Source organism: Penicillium longicatenatum (assembly GCF_028827895.1).
Source record: "Penicillium longicatenatum strain IBT 33135 chromosome Unknown contig_7_segment0_segment0, whole genome shotgun sequence".
In the NCBI taxonomy this organism is placed as follows: domain Eukaryota; kingdom Fungi; phylum Ascomycota; class Eurotiomycetes; order Eurotiales; family Aspergillaceae; genus Penicillium; species Penicillium longicatenatum.
The window spans coordinates 1,426,682-1,442,215 of record NW_026643124.1 but is presented as its reverse complement, the minus strand read 5'-3'; the positions used below and the strand labels follow the sequence as shown (position 1 = coordinate 1,442,215).

The following is a 15,534-nucleotide window of genomic DNA, read 5'->3' as shown; positions in this document are numbered from 1 at the left end:
TGGAGATGAACCAAAGATCTGGACCACCAAGATCTAGCCGAGGCCGTTTGGTTGGAGTTTGCATCAGCAAGTGGAGTCAATTAGCAGGTTTCGCGGGATTCGTTGGGTTTTTCCGGGGGGATCTTCAGTTATCGATTACATCTTTCGCATATATTTAGGAAATGCTTAATTCACCGAAATGAATCGATCAGGCTCTCTCGCCTTTCATCCGCCTCCATGTGATTCTGAGCGCGAGAGAATCCAGGAATTATCGAGGTATCCACCCCATTCCCCCCCCCCCATTCCCCGCACCGCTAACGCGAACGTTCAAACAGATACTATTGCACCGTAGACCGACCCGTCGCAAACGTAACAGACACCTCGGAGGACCAGGAAGCCCCCACAGGAGATGAGCAGCCGACTGCTTCTGAATTGTCCTCAGATATCACCCTCAACGCCCTAGCCCAACTAGGAGTGTACCGCTTAGGATGCAATCGTTCGTTCGTCTCGATAATCGACCGTGACAGCCAATTCATCATCGCCGAAGCGACCAAATCCGTCTCCCTTCGTATCACCGATCAGCATCTACCGGATGATGGTATTTATCTTGGAGCTCGGAGGTTAGATTTGGAATGGGGAGTGTGCCCTCATACGATTCGTCTATTTACCAGTCAAGATCTCTCGTACGCAATCGATACTCCCAACATAACTGCCAATCAAACTCGCTACATTATCCGAGACTTCAGAAAGGAGGACTGTTTCAAGGATCGTCCGTATGTGCGAGAATGGCCGCACATGCGATTTTATGCCGAAGTCCCTCTGTTCAGTCCCTCGGGTTATGTGCTTGGGTCTTACTGCGTCGTTGATGATAGCCCGCGCGAAGAATTCGGAGATGCGGAGGTAGCTTTGCTACAGGAAGTCTCGGATGCGATTGCCCTTCATCTTGAGAACACTCGCTCCGTGCGTTATCATCGTCGCGCCGAAGACCTAGTCAAAGGATTAACCAGCTTTGTCAAAGACTACGCAGAGTTTGACCCCCGCCAGGTTTCGACTGATCACCGTCTCCAGTCAAGTACTCAAAAGCTCAACTCCGATTCCGATCTAGCGGATGGCTTGGCTGAACAGCAACCGATGACCGTGTCATTGCCTGACAGAAGCAAGAATGCTGATGGTTCGATCTTGCAATCATCCTTGACATCTCCTTCAGAGGAAAATCCTTCGATCTTTTCCCCCGAGTCGGCTTCAGGAATCACGGAGCGTACCTCTATAGTGTCCCAGTCATCAGATCGTCAATCTCCAAGCACGGACGAGGAAAAATCCCTCAATGAAGCTTTCAATCCTAAGGCGGTCTCTAATGCAACTCCCCAAGATACAATGTTTTCGGTTACTGAACAAGTCCCAATGTCCGATCGGATAGCCACAATATTTGCCCGTGCGAGTGGACTTTTGACGAGATCCATGAACTTGGATGGCGTAGCTTTTCTCGATGCGGCCCGCTGCAATCCATCATTGTGAGTCCTTTCAAGACTCTTTTTTAGAAGGTGACTCTAATGTTCTCAGCCTCCCTCCTGAGGAGCAAGGTAGCTGGGAGCCACTTCCAAAGCGTGCTGGCTCGATATCAACAGCGCGCCCAGATACATTACATCCATTGAAAACTCCCACGCATGAGGCCGATGCCATGTGTGAAGTTCTTGGTTCTTCCTTGAAGACCCGAGCTGGAGAACTCCCTGATGGTCCCATTACCGTGCCAGAGAACCTGCTTCATGTCCTGGTTACACAGTTCCCTCACGGGCAAATATTTGAGATCCCGACTTTAGAGGAAAGTGTAGATGATCAGCCCCAAATTCCCGCTGACACTTTGTCACCACCCCACAACTACGAAATGGTTTTGCAGCATCTGGCACGGATTCTTCCAGGTGCCACATCGGTTCTATTCTGCCCACTATGGGATTATCACAAATCTCGATGGATGGCGGGAACTCTGGTATGGACTCGAGACAATCACCGACCTCTTGAGCCGGATGAGTTGAATTATTTCAAGGTCTTTGGGGACTCTATTGTCTCGGAGATTGCTCGTATCAGTTGGAGTACCACCGAGAAATCCAAATTCGATTTTATTTCTTCCGTCAGCCATGAGCTCCGTTCGCCTTTACATGGAATATTGGCAAGTGCTGAGTTGCTAAACACCACCTCGCTGGGACCGGTCCAAGGAGAAATGATCAAAATGATTGAATTATCAGGCCACACTCTACTAGACACGACTGATCAATTGTCAGTTTGCGAGAATAACACCCCCAGAGGATTTGTTACTGACGAAATGAATTAGGCTGGCATTTTGCAACATAAATAACTCCGCACTTAGGAATAAGCGCCGAAAGGAGCTGCAGATTCCACTCGAGGTTTCTGGTAAGGTCTCCGATTTTGATCTCGGAGAGGTGATCGAGGAGGTTACCGATATTATATATTCTGGTCGAAGAGCATCTGAATCCGCACCAGCCACTGCGAACAATCTCCAGTCCAAAAAGGCCACTGAGAGCAATGATAACGACACAATGTCGGTCATTGTGCGGATTGAGCAGTCCTTTTCTTGGAACATTCGATCTCAAGCCGGTGCGTGGCGGAGAATAGTGATGAATCTCCTCGGCAATTCAATCAAGTGGACTGAGACTGGGTTTGTCGAGGTATCCCTCTCTCAATCCAAAAGCCAGCCAGATTCACAATCCATTCTTACTCATCTTTCGGTTACCGACACGGGTAGCGGAATTTGTTCGGAATTTTTGCAGCATAAACTGTATTCGACTTTCACCCAAGAAGATCCCCTGACTGAGGGGGTTGGGCTGGGGCTCAGCATCGTCCGCCTTCTTGTAACTTCCCTTGGCGGCCACATCACCGTGAAGAGCGAGTTAGGCACGGGCACACAAGTTGACGTGTACATTCCGGTCCAAATCGTCAAAGAATCTAGCAGTTCTGATGGATCTCGTTTGGTCACCAGACAACCACCTATGCCGCACCTTCGTGTTTGTTTGGTTGATTTTAACGCATATCCCGATTTGACAGAGACGCCGACTGGATTTCTGACTGCCGAAGCAAAGCGAAAACTTTCAATTCAAAGTAATTTGGCCGACGTTTTCATGTCTCGATTTGGTTGGAGTGTCTCCTTAGTGGAAACTCTTGACAAAGTGCAGGGTGACATTGCTGTTATCGAGGAAGCCACATTGGAAGCTGCAACAAATGACTCCCAATCTTTGGAGAAAGTAGCCTCAGACTATGGGATCAAATTCTTTATCATCCTCGGAAAGAAAAATTCTGTTTGGCACAACACTGCAGGGTCCAATTTCGTCCGGGTGTCTCAACCGTGAGTTTCAGTTCAGCAATATGCTATGCTTGCCAAAATTAAGCTAACTTGTAAACAGTTTTGGGCCACGGAAGATTTACCATGCAGTCCAAGGAATTTTGGAATCTCATAAATCACAACTCCAGCTGCCAGATCAATCGACACTGCCTTCGGAGAGCTTGAATTCAGAGCAGCCAGTGCCTGCCTCATTGCCTGCGTCTGAGAGCCCGACAGAAGAGGGAGAAACAACACCCAAGGCAGCTGTTGAAGAAGCCACCCCTTCTTTCCCTGCTGTCGATCCCACTCCATCAGACGAGCCAAAGACAATGCATGTTCTTATTGTCGATGATAATGAGATCAATGTCAAGGTGCGAGAAGAAAAGAATCGCTAATTTGAAATTATCAATTGAAATGCTAACGTTATATCAATAGATCTTAGTAACTTTTTTGCGCAAGATGGGCTGCAGTTACGAAACAGCTTCCAACGGACTCATAGCACTAGAGAAGTATATGGCATCCAAAAAGTATTTCGATTTTGTTTTGATGGGTAAGTCTTCCAACATTGCTGAATGAACAGGCCCACTAACATCAGCAAGACATTTCAATGCCCGTTATGGATGGTCTTGTTTCAACTAAAAAGATCCGCCAACATGAACAGGAGACAAGCATCGATTCTTCTTGCATCTTGGCTGTCACTGGCGTCGCCTCCGATGACATGCATAAGCAAGCTATAAAAGCCGGGATCAATGACTATCTCGTCAAACCACTATCGCTTCAAAAACTTAAGAAAGTTATGGGCATTGAATGATACCACCATCTTGGGTTTGAATTTAGCGAGCTCTTTCTCTTTCTTCTTCATGTTTGGCGCGGGTCATTCTTCCACGGCTAATGTACACGAACGATTAATTACAATCTAATAGCAAATATGACCTCAGAATGCCAGTTGAGGATACACGAGATCATGATACAATATTGACCGGTTTGTTTCCTGGGAATCAACCCATCACAACATAAAATGCTTCACCCTATGATGCAGTCTTGTCTTCTTCCCACTAAATCATACCTGGTGCGCCTGCTCAATTCTTGGGGCCCGAAGCAAAACCCCCCAAATCCCAAGGGCAACAACCAACATCCCCAGCAGAACAGGCTGCAAGATACCCACCCCCTTCGCCTGCGCAACAGCCCCAATAAAGAAAGGAAAAACTGCACCCCCACCCATTGAAAACGCCGCCGCAAATCCAATAGCAGCAACATGCAAATCCTTGGGCAAAAGCCTCGTCGCAACGACTACTACGCCCGGGAAGATAGTCCCAAGAAAGAACCCGACTAATGAGACTGCAACTGCTGACACAAAGAACTGGGGAACGAGCCAGAAGACTAACTCCAGTGCACAGGCGATGATGATGTATAGAGCGATAGACAGTCTCTCGCCGACACGCGGCGAAACGAAGCCAAGGATAAATCGGCCCATTGTGATTCCGAGCCAGAAGCCCGTTTCCGTCATTCCAGATGCGAAAGCGCTGCCATGGCGGACGTTTGTCATGAAAAGAACCACCCAACCTCCTATTGCGACTTCGATTCCGCCATAGAGAAAAAGGAAGATAGCACAGATCCATGTTACTTTATAGGTTAGTGCTCCGTTGCCTTGGGCTTGAGTTGAAGAGCTGGGGTGTGTTTGTCGGTACTTTGAGCCTGTTTCTGACCAGAATGCGGTCGTGGCGTAGACTAGCTCGAGGGTTGCAGCCCCGGTCTATGTATTCTGTCAGGCTCTTCGCTGTTCAGCTGAAATGAGCTTTGAGGAGAACATACCATCAGGTAGTAGAAAGAGGACCACATCCAATCGGCCTTTGTGATTAAACTCGTCGCGATGAGAGGGCTTACTGTAGCGCCTACACCGAAGAACCCGTGAAAGAAGCCAAGCACCTCGTTCGAATTCGCCATATTGCCTATCCAAACGTTCCAGGCTGCATTTTGGATTCCGCTGCCGAATCCCACGAAGACGTACATAAGCACAAGGACCGGGAACGGGGGATGAGTTGATATCACGGCGAACGTTAGTAGATGACATGCAGGGCCGATAATTGCTACACCCCGCCTACCGAAGCGGCGATGAATTGCATGGTTGACAATAGCCGAGATGGTATAACCGATAAATGGCGAGAGGAATACAAGAGAGATGATTGTGTAGCTTTGGTGGTAGTAAAGTTCAAGCTTGACTATGTCAGCGATCATATTGTATATCGGTTCCACGGGGAAAATACATAGGGGATTATAGCACCATATGCAGCGTCATTCGCACCCATGACAAACGCACAGTAGCACGTAGCGGTTACCCGCCATATCATGGTTTTGGATTCATTCCATCTTGGTGCGATGTCGACTGCGTGTGATGGTGGGTCGCCAGGGTCTTCAATACCGATGGGAGGGCCGTGCGTGTCCACGGATTGACTTTGTGAGGTATCTGACGGGGTGAAGTCGCGTGCTTCAGCACTGTTACTCATTGTTGATGTCGGCATTCCTCTTCTATCGAACTGAAATTCCTTATGTTAATTATGTTAGATTCTAGGTGGATATTCAAAGGAGGGGAATAAGCTCTCGGCGGGATCCGTGAATGGGGGGAAGCGTTTAGGCCCCCCCGCCCCACGAAGAACCCGGCATGAGGGACTGAATGCATCATCACAATTGGGATTAGTACTGTTGTCCGTAATATGCTTTGTCAGGCTTCCATGGTGCCTCTCGGCCTACCAGGTAGGCCGTAGGATTAGTCTCTCGGGTTTTCGAGCGTCATAAACAAGCATTAGAGGCTGATACCGGCATACTAGTCCCTCTCAACTTTCCTAAGAGACTTTGCTTGGTTAGTATTTTCTTTTTATGGTTTGAAAGAAGTGATGAATATACTGGTTCATCCCGGTATGTCGTTCAGACAAATGCTTCTTGCTTTCGAATAGGCAACAGTCAGGTTTAGCTACTCAGTTACATGTTCAGTGTCAATGGGCACCGAGCGAATTGATCCAGCACTTGTTCATGAAAATTACGTAAATTATTTCAATGATGTAGCATCTTCCATAGATCGACCAGAGTCAAATCTAATGAATTGTTTATCGAGTCAGAACGGGGCAACGGCATAGGCCTCTTGACCGTTGACGTTATACAGGTGACTCTGACTGCATAGGAAAATCGACGACCCGCAAAGTCTCCAAACAAAATTCTACTTAAGCCTCTTCGCTATTTCTTCCTGTGGACTGTCATATCCAATGGAGCTAAGACATTCCCGCGAACAAGCAGGCTTCGGCAGCGGAAGAGCCTTGGACAACTTTGCATCGCTGAAGGCACAAGCTATGGCTGAGAGCAAATATGGGAGCACTCTGAGAGAGCTTACTTCTAACTATCACTCATACATCCGTTGAGTCTAGGCTCCAAGATCATATGTCAATTCCTGTTTTCACTAGAGAAAGAAGCTTGATAGCCCAGGATTCATAGCTCGCTGAATCCTTTGAACAGGCTCACTGGGGCTATAACCACATGAGTAACGAGCTTTTTTAAAGTTACTCTGCTACTATACGCATCTTTCCCAGCTTTCGGTGGATAAGCTAGTATAAAAATGATGGTAAAAACTCAGTTGTTACTAGCTTAGGATATGCCCAATATGTGATAGAAGATCCAACCAATAGTCTTGTCATGTCATTATGCAGATCACCCCCACCATGCATTTCTTATCTGCTGAGGTCCATCAGCCTGCAGGCTGCACTCGTAAGCAGATGCACGACGACGTTTGGTCAGAGCGGGGAAATGAGGTTTCAAAAAAATTCCACGCTGAACAACCTGATCCTACTCCCAAAACAACAAAAAACATGGAGATTGAACAGGAACTGGTCGACGTTGTCATAGTCGGTACGGGGTTGGGAGGCCTCGCGGCGGCAAAGACATACCTCGAGCTATCCCCCCAAACAAACCTCATCCTAATTGACAAGGTACCGTCAAACCAGCCCGCAATTTGTTTTGAAATTAATGAAATTGACCTCGATCAGCGAGCAACACTAGGCGGAGTCTGGGCTCAAGAAAACTGCTATGAGGGTCTCAAGACTAATAACCTCCATGGCTCGTATGAGTTCTCTGATTTTCCCATGGATGAAAAAAAATACGGCGTCCGCGACGGTGAACATATCCCCTGCGCTACTATGCACAGATATTTCTGCGATTTTGCAGACCACTTTGATATTCGCCGACGAGTCAGATTCAACACCAATGTGCTCGAGATAGAGCAGCTAGAGGATGGCTGGATGCTGATTACAGAGACGAAACACAACGCGCAACAACGACGCGCAGCCTATAGATGCAAGAAACTGATCATTGCTAGTGGTTTAGCGTCCACTCCGAGGCCTATCTCAATTGCTGGACAGCAGGACTTTGATAGGCCCGTGATCAGCCACGCTCGACTGCTAGATAAGGGGGCGGAGCTAGCATCGGATCCCAAGATTGAGTCTGTGACTGTAGTTGGAGCATCGAAGTCCGGATATGACGCAGTGTATTTGATGGCATCCCATGGGAAGAAGGTTCAGTGGGTAGTTCGCAAGTCTGGAGGTGGCGCGGTGTGGATGATGCAGCCCTGGGTCAATATAACTTGGATGCGAGCGAAGCTAGAGAGCTTGGCGACAACTCGGTTTTACTCCTGGTTTAGTCCTTGTATCTGGGGTGACAATGATGGCTTTGGCTGGATCAGACGTATCCTGCACGGGACTAGAGTGGGTCGGTTCCTGGTGCATCATTTTTGGGAGAAGATGAGGATGGACGCGATAGAAGTGAACGGTTACAGAAAGGAAGCATCAATCAAACATTTGGAGCCCACAGAAAGGTGATTCTATTTACGCAGCAACTATGCCCCTGAAGAGCAATGCTAACAAGAATAAAGCTTATTCTGGAACGCCCGCATTGGCATCCTGAATTACTCTTCTGATATTCACGACTACATCCGTACCGGACAGGTACAAATTCTCAAACAGGACGTAGACCATCTATCTAGTTCTGGAAATATCCATTTCGCCGACGAATTGATCATCCAAACGGATGCGTTGATCGAAATCACAGGCTGGAGTCTGGCTCCAACAATGAAATACAAGCCAGATGGATTGGACGCTTCCCTCGGCCTCCCAGTAGCGGCCAGCAAGCTTACCACCGAGCAAGAAACTCTCTGGAGATACCTCGACCAGGATGCAGAAGATACCATCATCAGCAAGTTCCCTTACCTTAGTGGCCCGCCCGCTTCCAAGCTGCCATACAAGCCAAATATCACTCCATTGAGGTTATACCGTGGAATTGCCCCACCGAACCTTACAGCGAAATCGACTCACTCACTCGCCTATGTCAAGATGTTTCACAGTACGGCCAATATGCTTGTTGCCGAGGTTCAATCTTTGTGGGTATATGCCTATCTCAATGACAAGATCACGATCCCGACGGAGAATGTATACGAGCAAACTGCACTACTGAGTCGATTTGGGAAACTTCGTTATCCGTGGGGGTTTTCTGCTTGGTTTCCTGAGACGATTTTTGATTCGATTCCGTATGTGGATCTGTTACTGAGGGATCTGGGCTTGAGATACTGGAGGAAGTCAGGAGTGCGAAGAGAGATGTTTGAATGTTATACCAGCCGCGATTATCGAGGGATAAATTTAGAATGGATGAAGAAACTTGGAGAGAAGAGTGGAAGGAACTGAAAGTGCCATGGTCTCGGTTCGTTACAATGATTTGTGTTAATCTATATGGAGGGTCCACAAAAATCTATGATCTATCAATACCTGGAAGACCTGGGCCCATGGTCTGATTCACGTGGCAGGCATGACATGCCGTCTCATTCATCTGGGTACGAGCGGAGAGCATAAAGCAAGCATACATCCAATTGTCTTGCCGAATTCCCATCCGAGATCCGTCGCTATAATTCAGATTATATCCGTCACCTCCACGGATATACATCCTGGCCCCACTCGGCACTCGGCACTTAAACAACCCATTCTATTGATTCCGAGGAAGCCGGGCATCATAAATCGACCCACGTGCTCGTGTTCACGGAGAAAACCCGGAATGAAAACCACGAGCCATCGAATTGACTACTGCCGAGTAGGTGATGTATGCAACTCAGTCACAAACAAGTCTGGAACAAGGTAGCTTCTAAAAATAAATCAAAAAACGGGAACGGTGTGCCGAGACGACGACCTAGCAATCTAAATGCGCCATTGACGTATATTCCGAGCGGGGCACCATGGGTCCGACGAACCATATTGTGGTTTGATGGTGGTGATCCCCGTCTTTGCATTAGTGATCCGCATAGTGGGCTTGGTTTTGCCCTGCCAAGGAAGAGTGGTGTACAGACTCGGCAGTGAGGAGTTGTCGAATAGGAACGAAAATGAAACCAAGACAGAAAGCCTCGTCAAGACGAGAATAAATTCAACTTAACGTGATTACACGATGATACAGATACCTATATACAAGCTAGAAGCGCCACCGAAGCACAGAAACAAAAAGCAAACGATAGGACCAAAGTGACACGAATTTGGTCTGCATGATCAAGGGCCTGGGGAAGCAACGATTGAATAGAACGAAATAAGTTCTGGGTGGATAGCACCACCGTTACAATAGGCATGGACAATTGAGGTATGAAACGAGAGATGGATGTGGGGGTGGGGCGTGATGAGAAAGTAACATGAGGTGTTTAGGTAGGAGTGAGTTACTAGAGCTTAGATTGGAGCAAGGGATCCAATGGAATTCTCTGCATTTTAGTGACAGAGGATGACGGGCATCTATTCCTGTCCAAATCCAAGAGTTTCCTCCACTGCAATAGACATCTTGTGCTCAAGGGCATCGTGGGTCTTGTAAGGCGGAAGATCCAGACGGTTAAAGCTGATTGACTGTTAGTAAATGTAGATAGTTGAAGGATTTGAGGAACATACCAAGTGTGAGACTTGGGGAGGGCATTAGGATCGCCAGACTTCTCAATAGTGAATCGTCTAGGTCCATCGGAACCTTGAAGATCCTTGAAGCCGTTCACAGGAATACGCGAAGTTCCAGTAGTGAACTGGAGAAGACGCGACTTCTGCTCCGCATCCCAGGTGCGGACAATCTTCCAGAAGTTCTGAATAACCTCATCCTGCTCCTGGTAGCCACGGTAATCCGTGTGCTTCTTCCAGTCATCCACGTCGATATCAGCGATACCACCAATAAGCAACTCTAATTCACGCTCATCGAACACATTCACGAGATCCGGCGGAATAAGCTCGTTGAAGCCGGACATGAAAGCATTGAACTGCTCTTCCACACGCTTGACAATCTTCCACTCGGTAACCAACCTACACAAGTCAGCACAAGCTCACCAAATAGACCATTAAATAACTTACTCAATATACTGTGGCTTATTCTCGTTGGTGACGGGAATATCCCGGCCACCGGGTATCAAATCAATAGTGCGACGCTCGCCAAATTTCTCATCATCAACAGAAAATGTAAGCTCCACAATTCCTTCGATGTCATTATCCCTAGCAGATTGTTAGCTTAGAAGTATAGATAGAGGTAGGTTCTCGGTCAATCTTACAAAGTCCATGCTAGGTTGCGATGTAAATCTTCGTCGACACCCTCCATATCTTGAAGAGTAACCTTCTTCCGAAGCATCATCTTGTAAAATGCTCCAATGAAGAAAGAATCCAGGAAACGGCGATGGAAAATGGCCAGGCCAACCACTCGGCCAATGAACTTGAAGTAATTGAGATGCTCGGGGTTGACGCCAGAGTGGGGATTAATCTGCAGGGTATAATTATCGTGGGCGGAGTATTCGAACAGACAGTAGAAGGGATTGAACATTTCGTGAGAAAGGAGGAAGAAGAATTCACTGTTGGCTGTTAGTTTGGAACCAAAAAAATATAATAGGATTTGAACGTACCGAGAAAGACCACCGTAGTCCAGACCGTCCTCGCCATCGAACTTGATCATCAAGCGCTTCTTCAGATCGGACGCGCTCTGTCGCATGATCTCCGCGTAAGAATCCTCGAATATATTATTACGACGGACCTTGACGTGGCATTGGCCTGACATGATCCGCAGAGCGGGTTGCGAGCGGAAGTAGATCAGCTTGCGGCGGAAATCACGCTTGTACTGTGGCACACCCTGATCCAAAGACGAAGGTAGACGAGGATCATCCCAAGTAGTAGTTTTGGTATTGTGGTCCACAAAGTACACGCGAGCAGTATTTGTAAGTCGCATTTCCCATCCACTGGGCAGGGGACCCAATTGTGAAACGGGCTGTTGCTGAATAGTGGTATTATTTCCGCCCTGATTCTGATTCTGACCATACATGCGAATGTACTGTTGGCGACGAGGATCAACCCAGGTTGTGGTGCGGGTATTGTGATCAACAAAATATGATCGCCCCTCAGGGGTGTGTCGCTGTTCCCAACCTGGTGGAAGCTCGCCAGTGCCTGCAGTGGTAGCTCCCGTTGCCATCATCGAAACAGCATTTGCCTGGGGCCCTGGGGGAGCGGCCGATGGGGCTGCTACCGGGGGTGGTGGTGTTTGCGGCTGAGGATCTGGCAAGTTCGGAGAGCTAGTGCCAGTGCGATCTTCAGGCAACATTCGGCTCTGGTGGGCTCGACGTTCCAGCTGCATGTTGGCTTCGCGCTGGCTACGATGAGCAGATTCGGTGTAGTTAGCAGAGGGTCGGGACCATGTCGTAGTCCGCGTATTGTGATCCACATAGTAGGTGCGTCCCAAGCCATCTTCTCTTCGTTCCCAGCCGGCGGGCAGCCGGCCCTGGCTGTCCTCAAATGAGCTCAGGTTGGTGCGAGATGCCGCACTGGCACTAGGTGGAGCGCCGGTAGGGGCAGGAGACGCAGCAAGTCCACCAGTCGAGGGCGAGCGGTTGTTGAGCGACGCGTTGGACATAGCAGCGGGCAATCCGTCTGCGGCACTGGGGCCACCCGATGGTGGGGGTATCGGTGATGCAACTTGTGGGACAAGGCCACTCGAGGTAGAGGATTGGGCGTTCGCTGGGCGATGAGCACCGCCATTTTGCTGGGACTGTTGTGTGGCGGTAAGGTTGGTAGAAAGGTTAATAATCAATTTTCCATGAACAATAAGGTTATCGTTAGATTTTTTGAGGTCGCGAGTGAGCATCTCTGTTGGGAGGGTGAGCGTTAGTCCCGATCGCGGCTTGAACCCAGTACCACCATCACGTACCATCACCACCCATGGAAAGATCAATGACATCTCCGATCCGAACATTGATGACACCAAGGAAGCCCTGGTCCTTCTTTTTGAACTTCTTCTGGTCGAAGATCTGGATCGCCAGAATGCTATCCTCGTTGACTCTCCTATATCCACAATCTAGCCGTTAATAACCTCTCCTCGATCTTCCGACAAAGTGGGGCACCAAGACGTACAAGTCGAAGGGTTCATTCCAGTAAGGATTCAAAGTCTTCTTGATCACCGATGTCGTATGGGTTTGTTCGCCCCCAACCGTAGCCACGGCGAATGGATCGGGGAATCCTAGACCAGAAGTCAGTCGACCCCGCTTGGGGCCGAACCAGCAATCTAAAGGGGGATCACATACGGAAAACATCGCGTTTGTAAAGACCGTCTGCCGCGATGACTGCGAATGATCAAAAGATGTTAGTTTTCAGGTTCAGGTCCAAGCCCCGCAATGTCCCGCCTTCGCAGATGAGCAACCAAGGCAATCTTACTCGTGACTCGGAGATTTGGCTGGCTGTAACGTTGGTAGGTTAGCATTGAAAAAGTAAAATGAAAAGATTTGAATATTCTGTAGGTCTCTGACGTTCGAAAGCACCAGATAGGAAAGGGAGGGGATCTCGAGACGTACGGTGGCAGATTGGATGTCATGGTGGCCCTGGTTGCTTTTCACAGCACACCGGTTCGAAGAGGCCGATCAATCAAGCCTGAAGTGAATACGGCGCGCGCATCCAGGGAGGGGCGGAATCGCGGCGTAGTCGGCCAATCCACCAGATTCAAGATCACGGATGTGATAGAAAGTGGGCTGTGGAGAGGGGTGTGTGGAATGGAGATTTTGGAGGAGGAGAAGGGAAGAAGAGAGGAAAGGGTTGGGCGTAATTCATTCGCGGGATTGTATGGCGTAAGTACTCCCGCTACGTATTAACTACGAGCCAGATACCTGTCGGGTACTTCTTGGGGCTGAGCACGGGAGATCGCCTATAGACTAGACTGTGTCTTTTTTCTTTTTTCCTTTATGAAATCGGTCGCTCTCAGTATTACTATCTTGTCTAGCATTTAAGTTGTAGAGATTGTATCTAGCGTACGTAATCTTTGTAAAGCGGGCGCGGGTGGCGATGAGAGATGATTAGTTATGAGCAGGTACTTTCCCACTATGTAACAGGGAAGTCATTAGCTGATAAATGGGTGCTTTGTTAGCGCGCGATTCAGGGCGAACTAGGCAGCGACTTTATTCATGGTTCCAACCAAGTTCAAGCTCCATGTGCAAGATGCAAGTACCCTAAGTGATCGTGAATTCTGACCAAATATCCATTACACAATTCGCCGAGAGTATCTCAGCTAAATCCTCTCGTTGGATTGTCCACTTATTGTACATATCCGTTTAAAATAATAAAACCCCAAACTCCAATCCCACTCCAAATTCCGCCAGAAAGCCAATTTTCCATATCTTTACTCGACTGCTAGTCGCGCGGGTCGTTCGGAGTGGGGGTACTCCCGGCCTATCTTTACCGGATGGCAAAGAAGTGGGCTCTTGGAGAGTGACAAAAACTATTAGCTGAAAGCCACACGCCTTCGTATGGGGTAAAGCCACACGCCTTAGTATGGGGTGAAGCCACGTCCTCGGCCCCGGTAGCCTCCACGGTAGCCTCGGAAGGGTCCACGACCACGACCACCACGTCCTCGGCCACGACCACGGGTCATGCCTGGCAAGTTAGTCCGCTTGGGGGTCACCTGTTGGATATCAAAGTAAGCGGAATGCACAGGGGTCAAATATAGCCAGGTATAAAGCTCACCTTGAGGTTACGACCACGGAACACACTCTCGTTCAGGACCAAGGCCTGGGCCACGAGACTAGGCTCAGCGAACTCCACGTAAGCGTAGCTATAATCAATTGTCAGTCAGGTTCCTAAAAAGTTTGCGATGGGTGAGCAGATTATCCAACGTACCCCTTGGGTGAGCCGGAGAATTTGTCCAGCAAAATAGTCACCCGATTAATGGAGCCACAGGTCTGGAAGTGTGCCTGGATCTCTTCGGGGGAAGCGCCGTAGTCCACGTTGCCAACGAAGATACTCCGTGCGTCAATATCCTCTTTGTTCTCTGCCGCGTCTGAAGATTGCTGTTCAATTGTGCTCTGCATCTCTCGCAGCTTCGCTGCATCTGATTCCATCTCAGCAAGGCGCCTCTTCATGGCCGCAATCTCTTCCTGTATGAAGTAATCTCATGTTAGCCATGCTCAGATCAGAATTGGTTTGCGATGGAGCAAGCTCATCGCACGAGGTCGGAATATCGCCATACGCACCTCCTCTTCGCCGCCCTCCTCATGGGGGATCTGCTCCTCCATGATCTCCGTTGGCTCAGGTCCTTCGGTCGCCATTGTGTCTGGGAGTGTGGGTGGTAGCTTGAAAAGCTAGGTGAGAGAAGATGTTGGAGTAGCGGAAGCTATTGGGCGCCGAGTGAATGGACGAATATCGCGGGCAATATCCAGGGAAGAATCTGGAGTTGGAAATGCCAAGGGTAGAGAGCCCTTATGAATTAAATAAGATAAAATCAAGGTGTGAAGCCAGATTCACTGAGGATCTTTGCGGGGCGGAGAGGCGCGATGGGATTATTCATTTGGAAATCACTGAGGTTTGCCATTTCGGGACTAGCGCCGTCGGCCGAGAATTGGGCTTTGTTTTGCATGTTTGGTATCAACCGTTAAAGAATTGACGCCTTTCAAGTGAATCCTTTGAAGATCCATGGTGATCTCCAATGATCGGGTACCCTCTCGAATTTCTGCCCATGTGGGCAAATATTTTTGTAGAGCCACTAGGGATAAGTATTAACAATAACTACAACAATCATGAGCAACACAAGAGTAGTGATGATTTATAGAAGAATGAAGTATCCGTACGTGGATATCGGTTATGTGTGGACTGAGTCAATTGCACTAACTCAAGGTATCAAAGGTTCGAATTGAGAAAGCATGGAATCCAAGCTAAAGAACAAACAGG

At 48.5% G+C, this 15,534-nt stretch overlaps 5 protein-coding genes across 5 annotated transcripts; 2 read left to right on the top strand and 3 right to left on the bottom strand.

The window, feature by feature from the left end:
- Positions 1-178: 178 nt before the first annotated feature.
- N7484_010800 (hybrid sensor histidine kinase/response regulator) lies at positions 179-4,121 on the top strand (the record flags this gene model as incomplete). The annotated part of the gene is made up of 7 exons (XM_057121187.1): positions 179-255; positions 315-1,490; positions 1,540-2,250; positions 2,306-3,334; positions 3,393-3,681; positions 3,746-3,860; positions 3,910-4,121. The coding sequence occupies 7 exons, from the start codon at positions 179-181 to the stop codon at positions 4,119-4,121; spliced, it is 3,609 nt and encodes a 1,202-aa protein (XP_056966941.1).
- Positions 4,122-4,370: 249 nt separating this feature from the next.
- N7484_010799 (MFS transporter) lies at positions 4,371-5,814 on the bottom strand (the record flags this gene model as incomplete). The annotated part of the gene is made up of 3 exons (XM_057121186.1): positions 4,371-5,063; positions 5,123-5,524; positions 5,575-5,814. The coding sequence occupies 3 exons, from the start codon at positions 5,812-5,814 to the stop codon at positions 4,371-4,373; spliced, it is 1,335 nt and encodes a 444-aa protein (XP_056966940.1).
- Positions 5,815-7,164: 1,350 nt separating this feature from the next.
- Positions 7,165-9,027, top strand: N7484_010798 (uncharacterized protein; the record flags this gene model as incomplete). Its single annotated transcript, XM_057121185.1, has 2 exons — positions 7,165-8,165; positions 8,223-9,027. 2 exons carry the CDS (start codon positions 7,165-7,167, stop codon positions 9,025-9,027), a joined length of 1,806 nt encoding a protein of 601 aa, XP_056966939.1.
- Positions 9,028-10,107: 1,080 nt separating this feature from the next.
- On the bottom strand, positions 10,108-13,192 carry N7484_010797 (NEDD4 family E3 ubiquitin-protein ligase; the record flags this gene model as incomplete). Its single annotated transcript, XM_057121184.1, has 10 exons — positions 10,108-10,207; positions 10,258-10,653; positions 10,702-10,839; positions 10,896-11,189; positions 11,241-12,471; positions 12,533-12,666; positions 12,736-12,841; positions 12,906-12,944; positions 13,036-13,058; positions 13,173-13,192. 10 exons carry the CDS (start codon positions 13,190-13,192, stop codon positions 10,108-10,110), a joined length of 2,481 nt encoding a protein of 826 aa, XP_056966938.1.
- Positions 13,193-14,137: 945 nt separating this feature from the next.
- On the bottom strand, positions 14,138-14,915 carry N7484_010796 (polyadenylate-binding protein; the record flags this gene model as incomplete). Its single annotated transcript, XM_057121183.1, has 4 exons — positions 14,138-14,272; positions 14,335-14,422; positions 14,488-14,744; positions 14,841-14,915. 4 exons carry the CDS (start codon positions 14,913-14,915, stop codon positions 14,138-14,140), a joined length of 555 nt encoding a protein of 184 aa, XP_056966937.1.
- Positions 14,916-15,534: the final 619 nt, after the last annotated feature.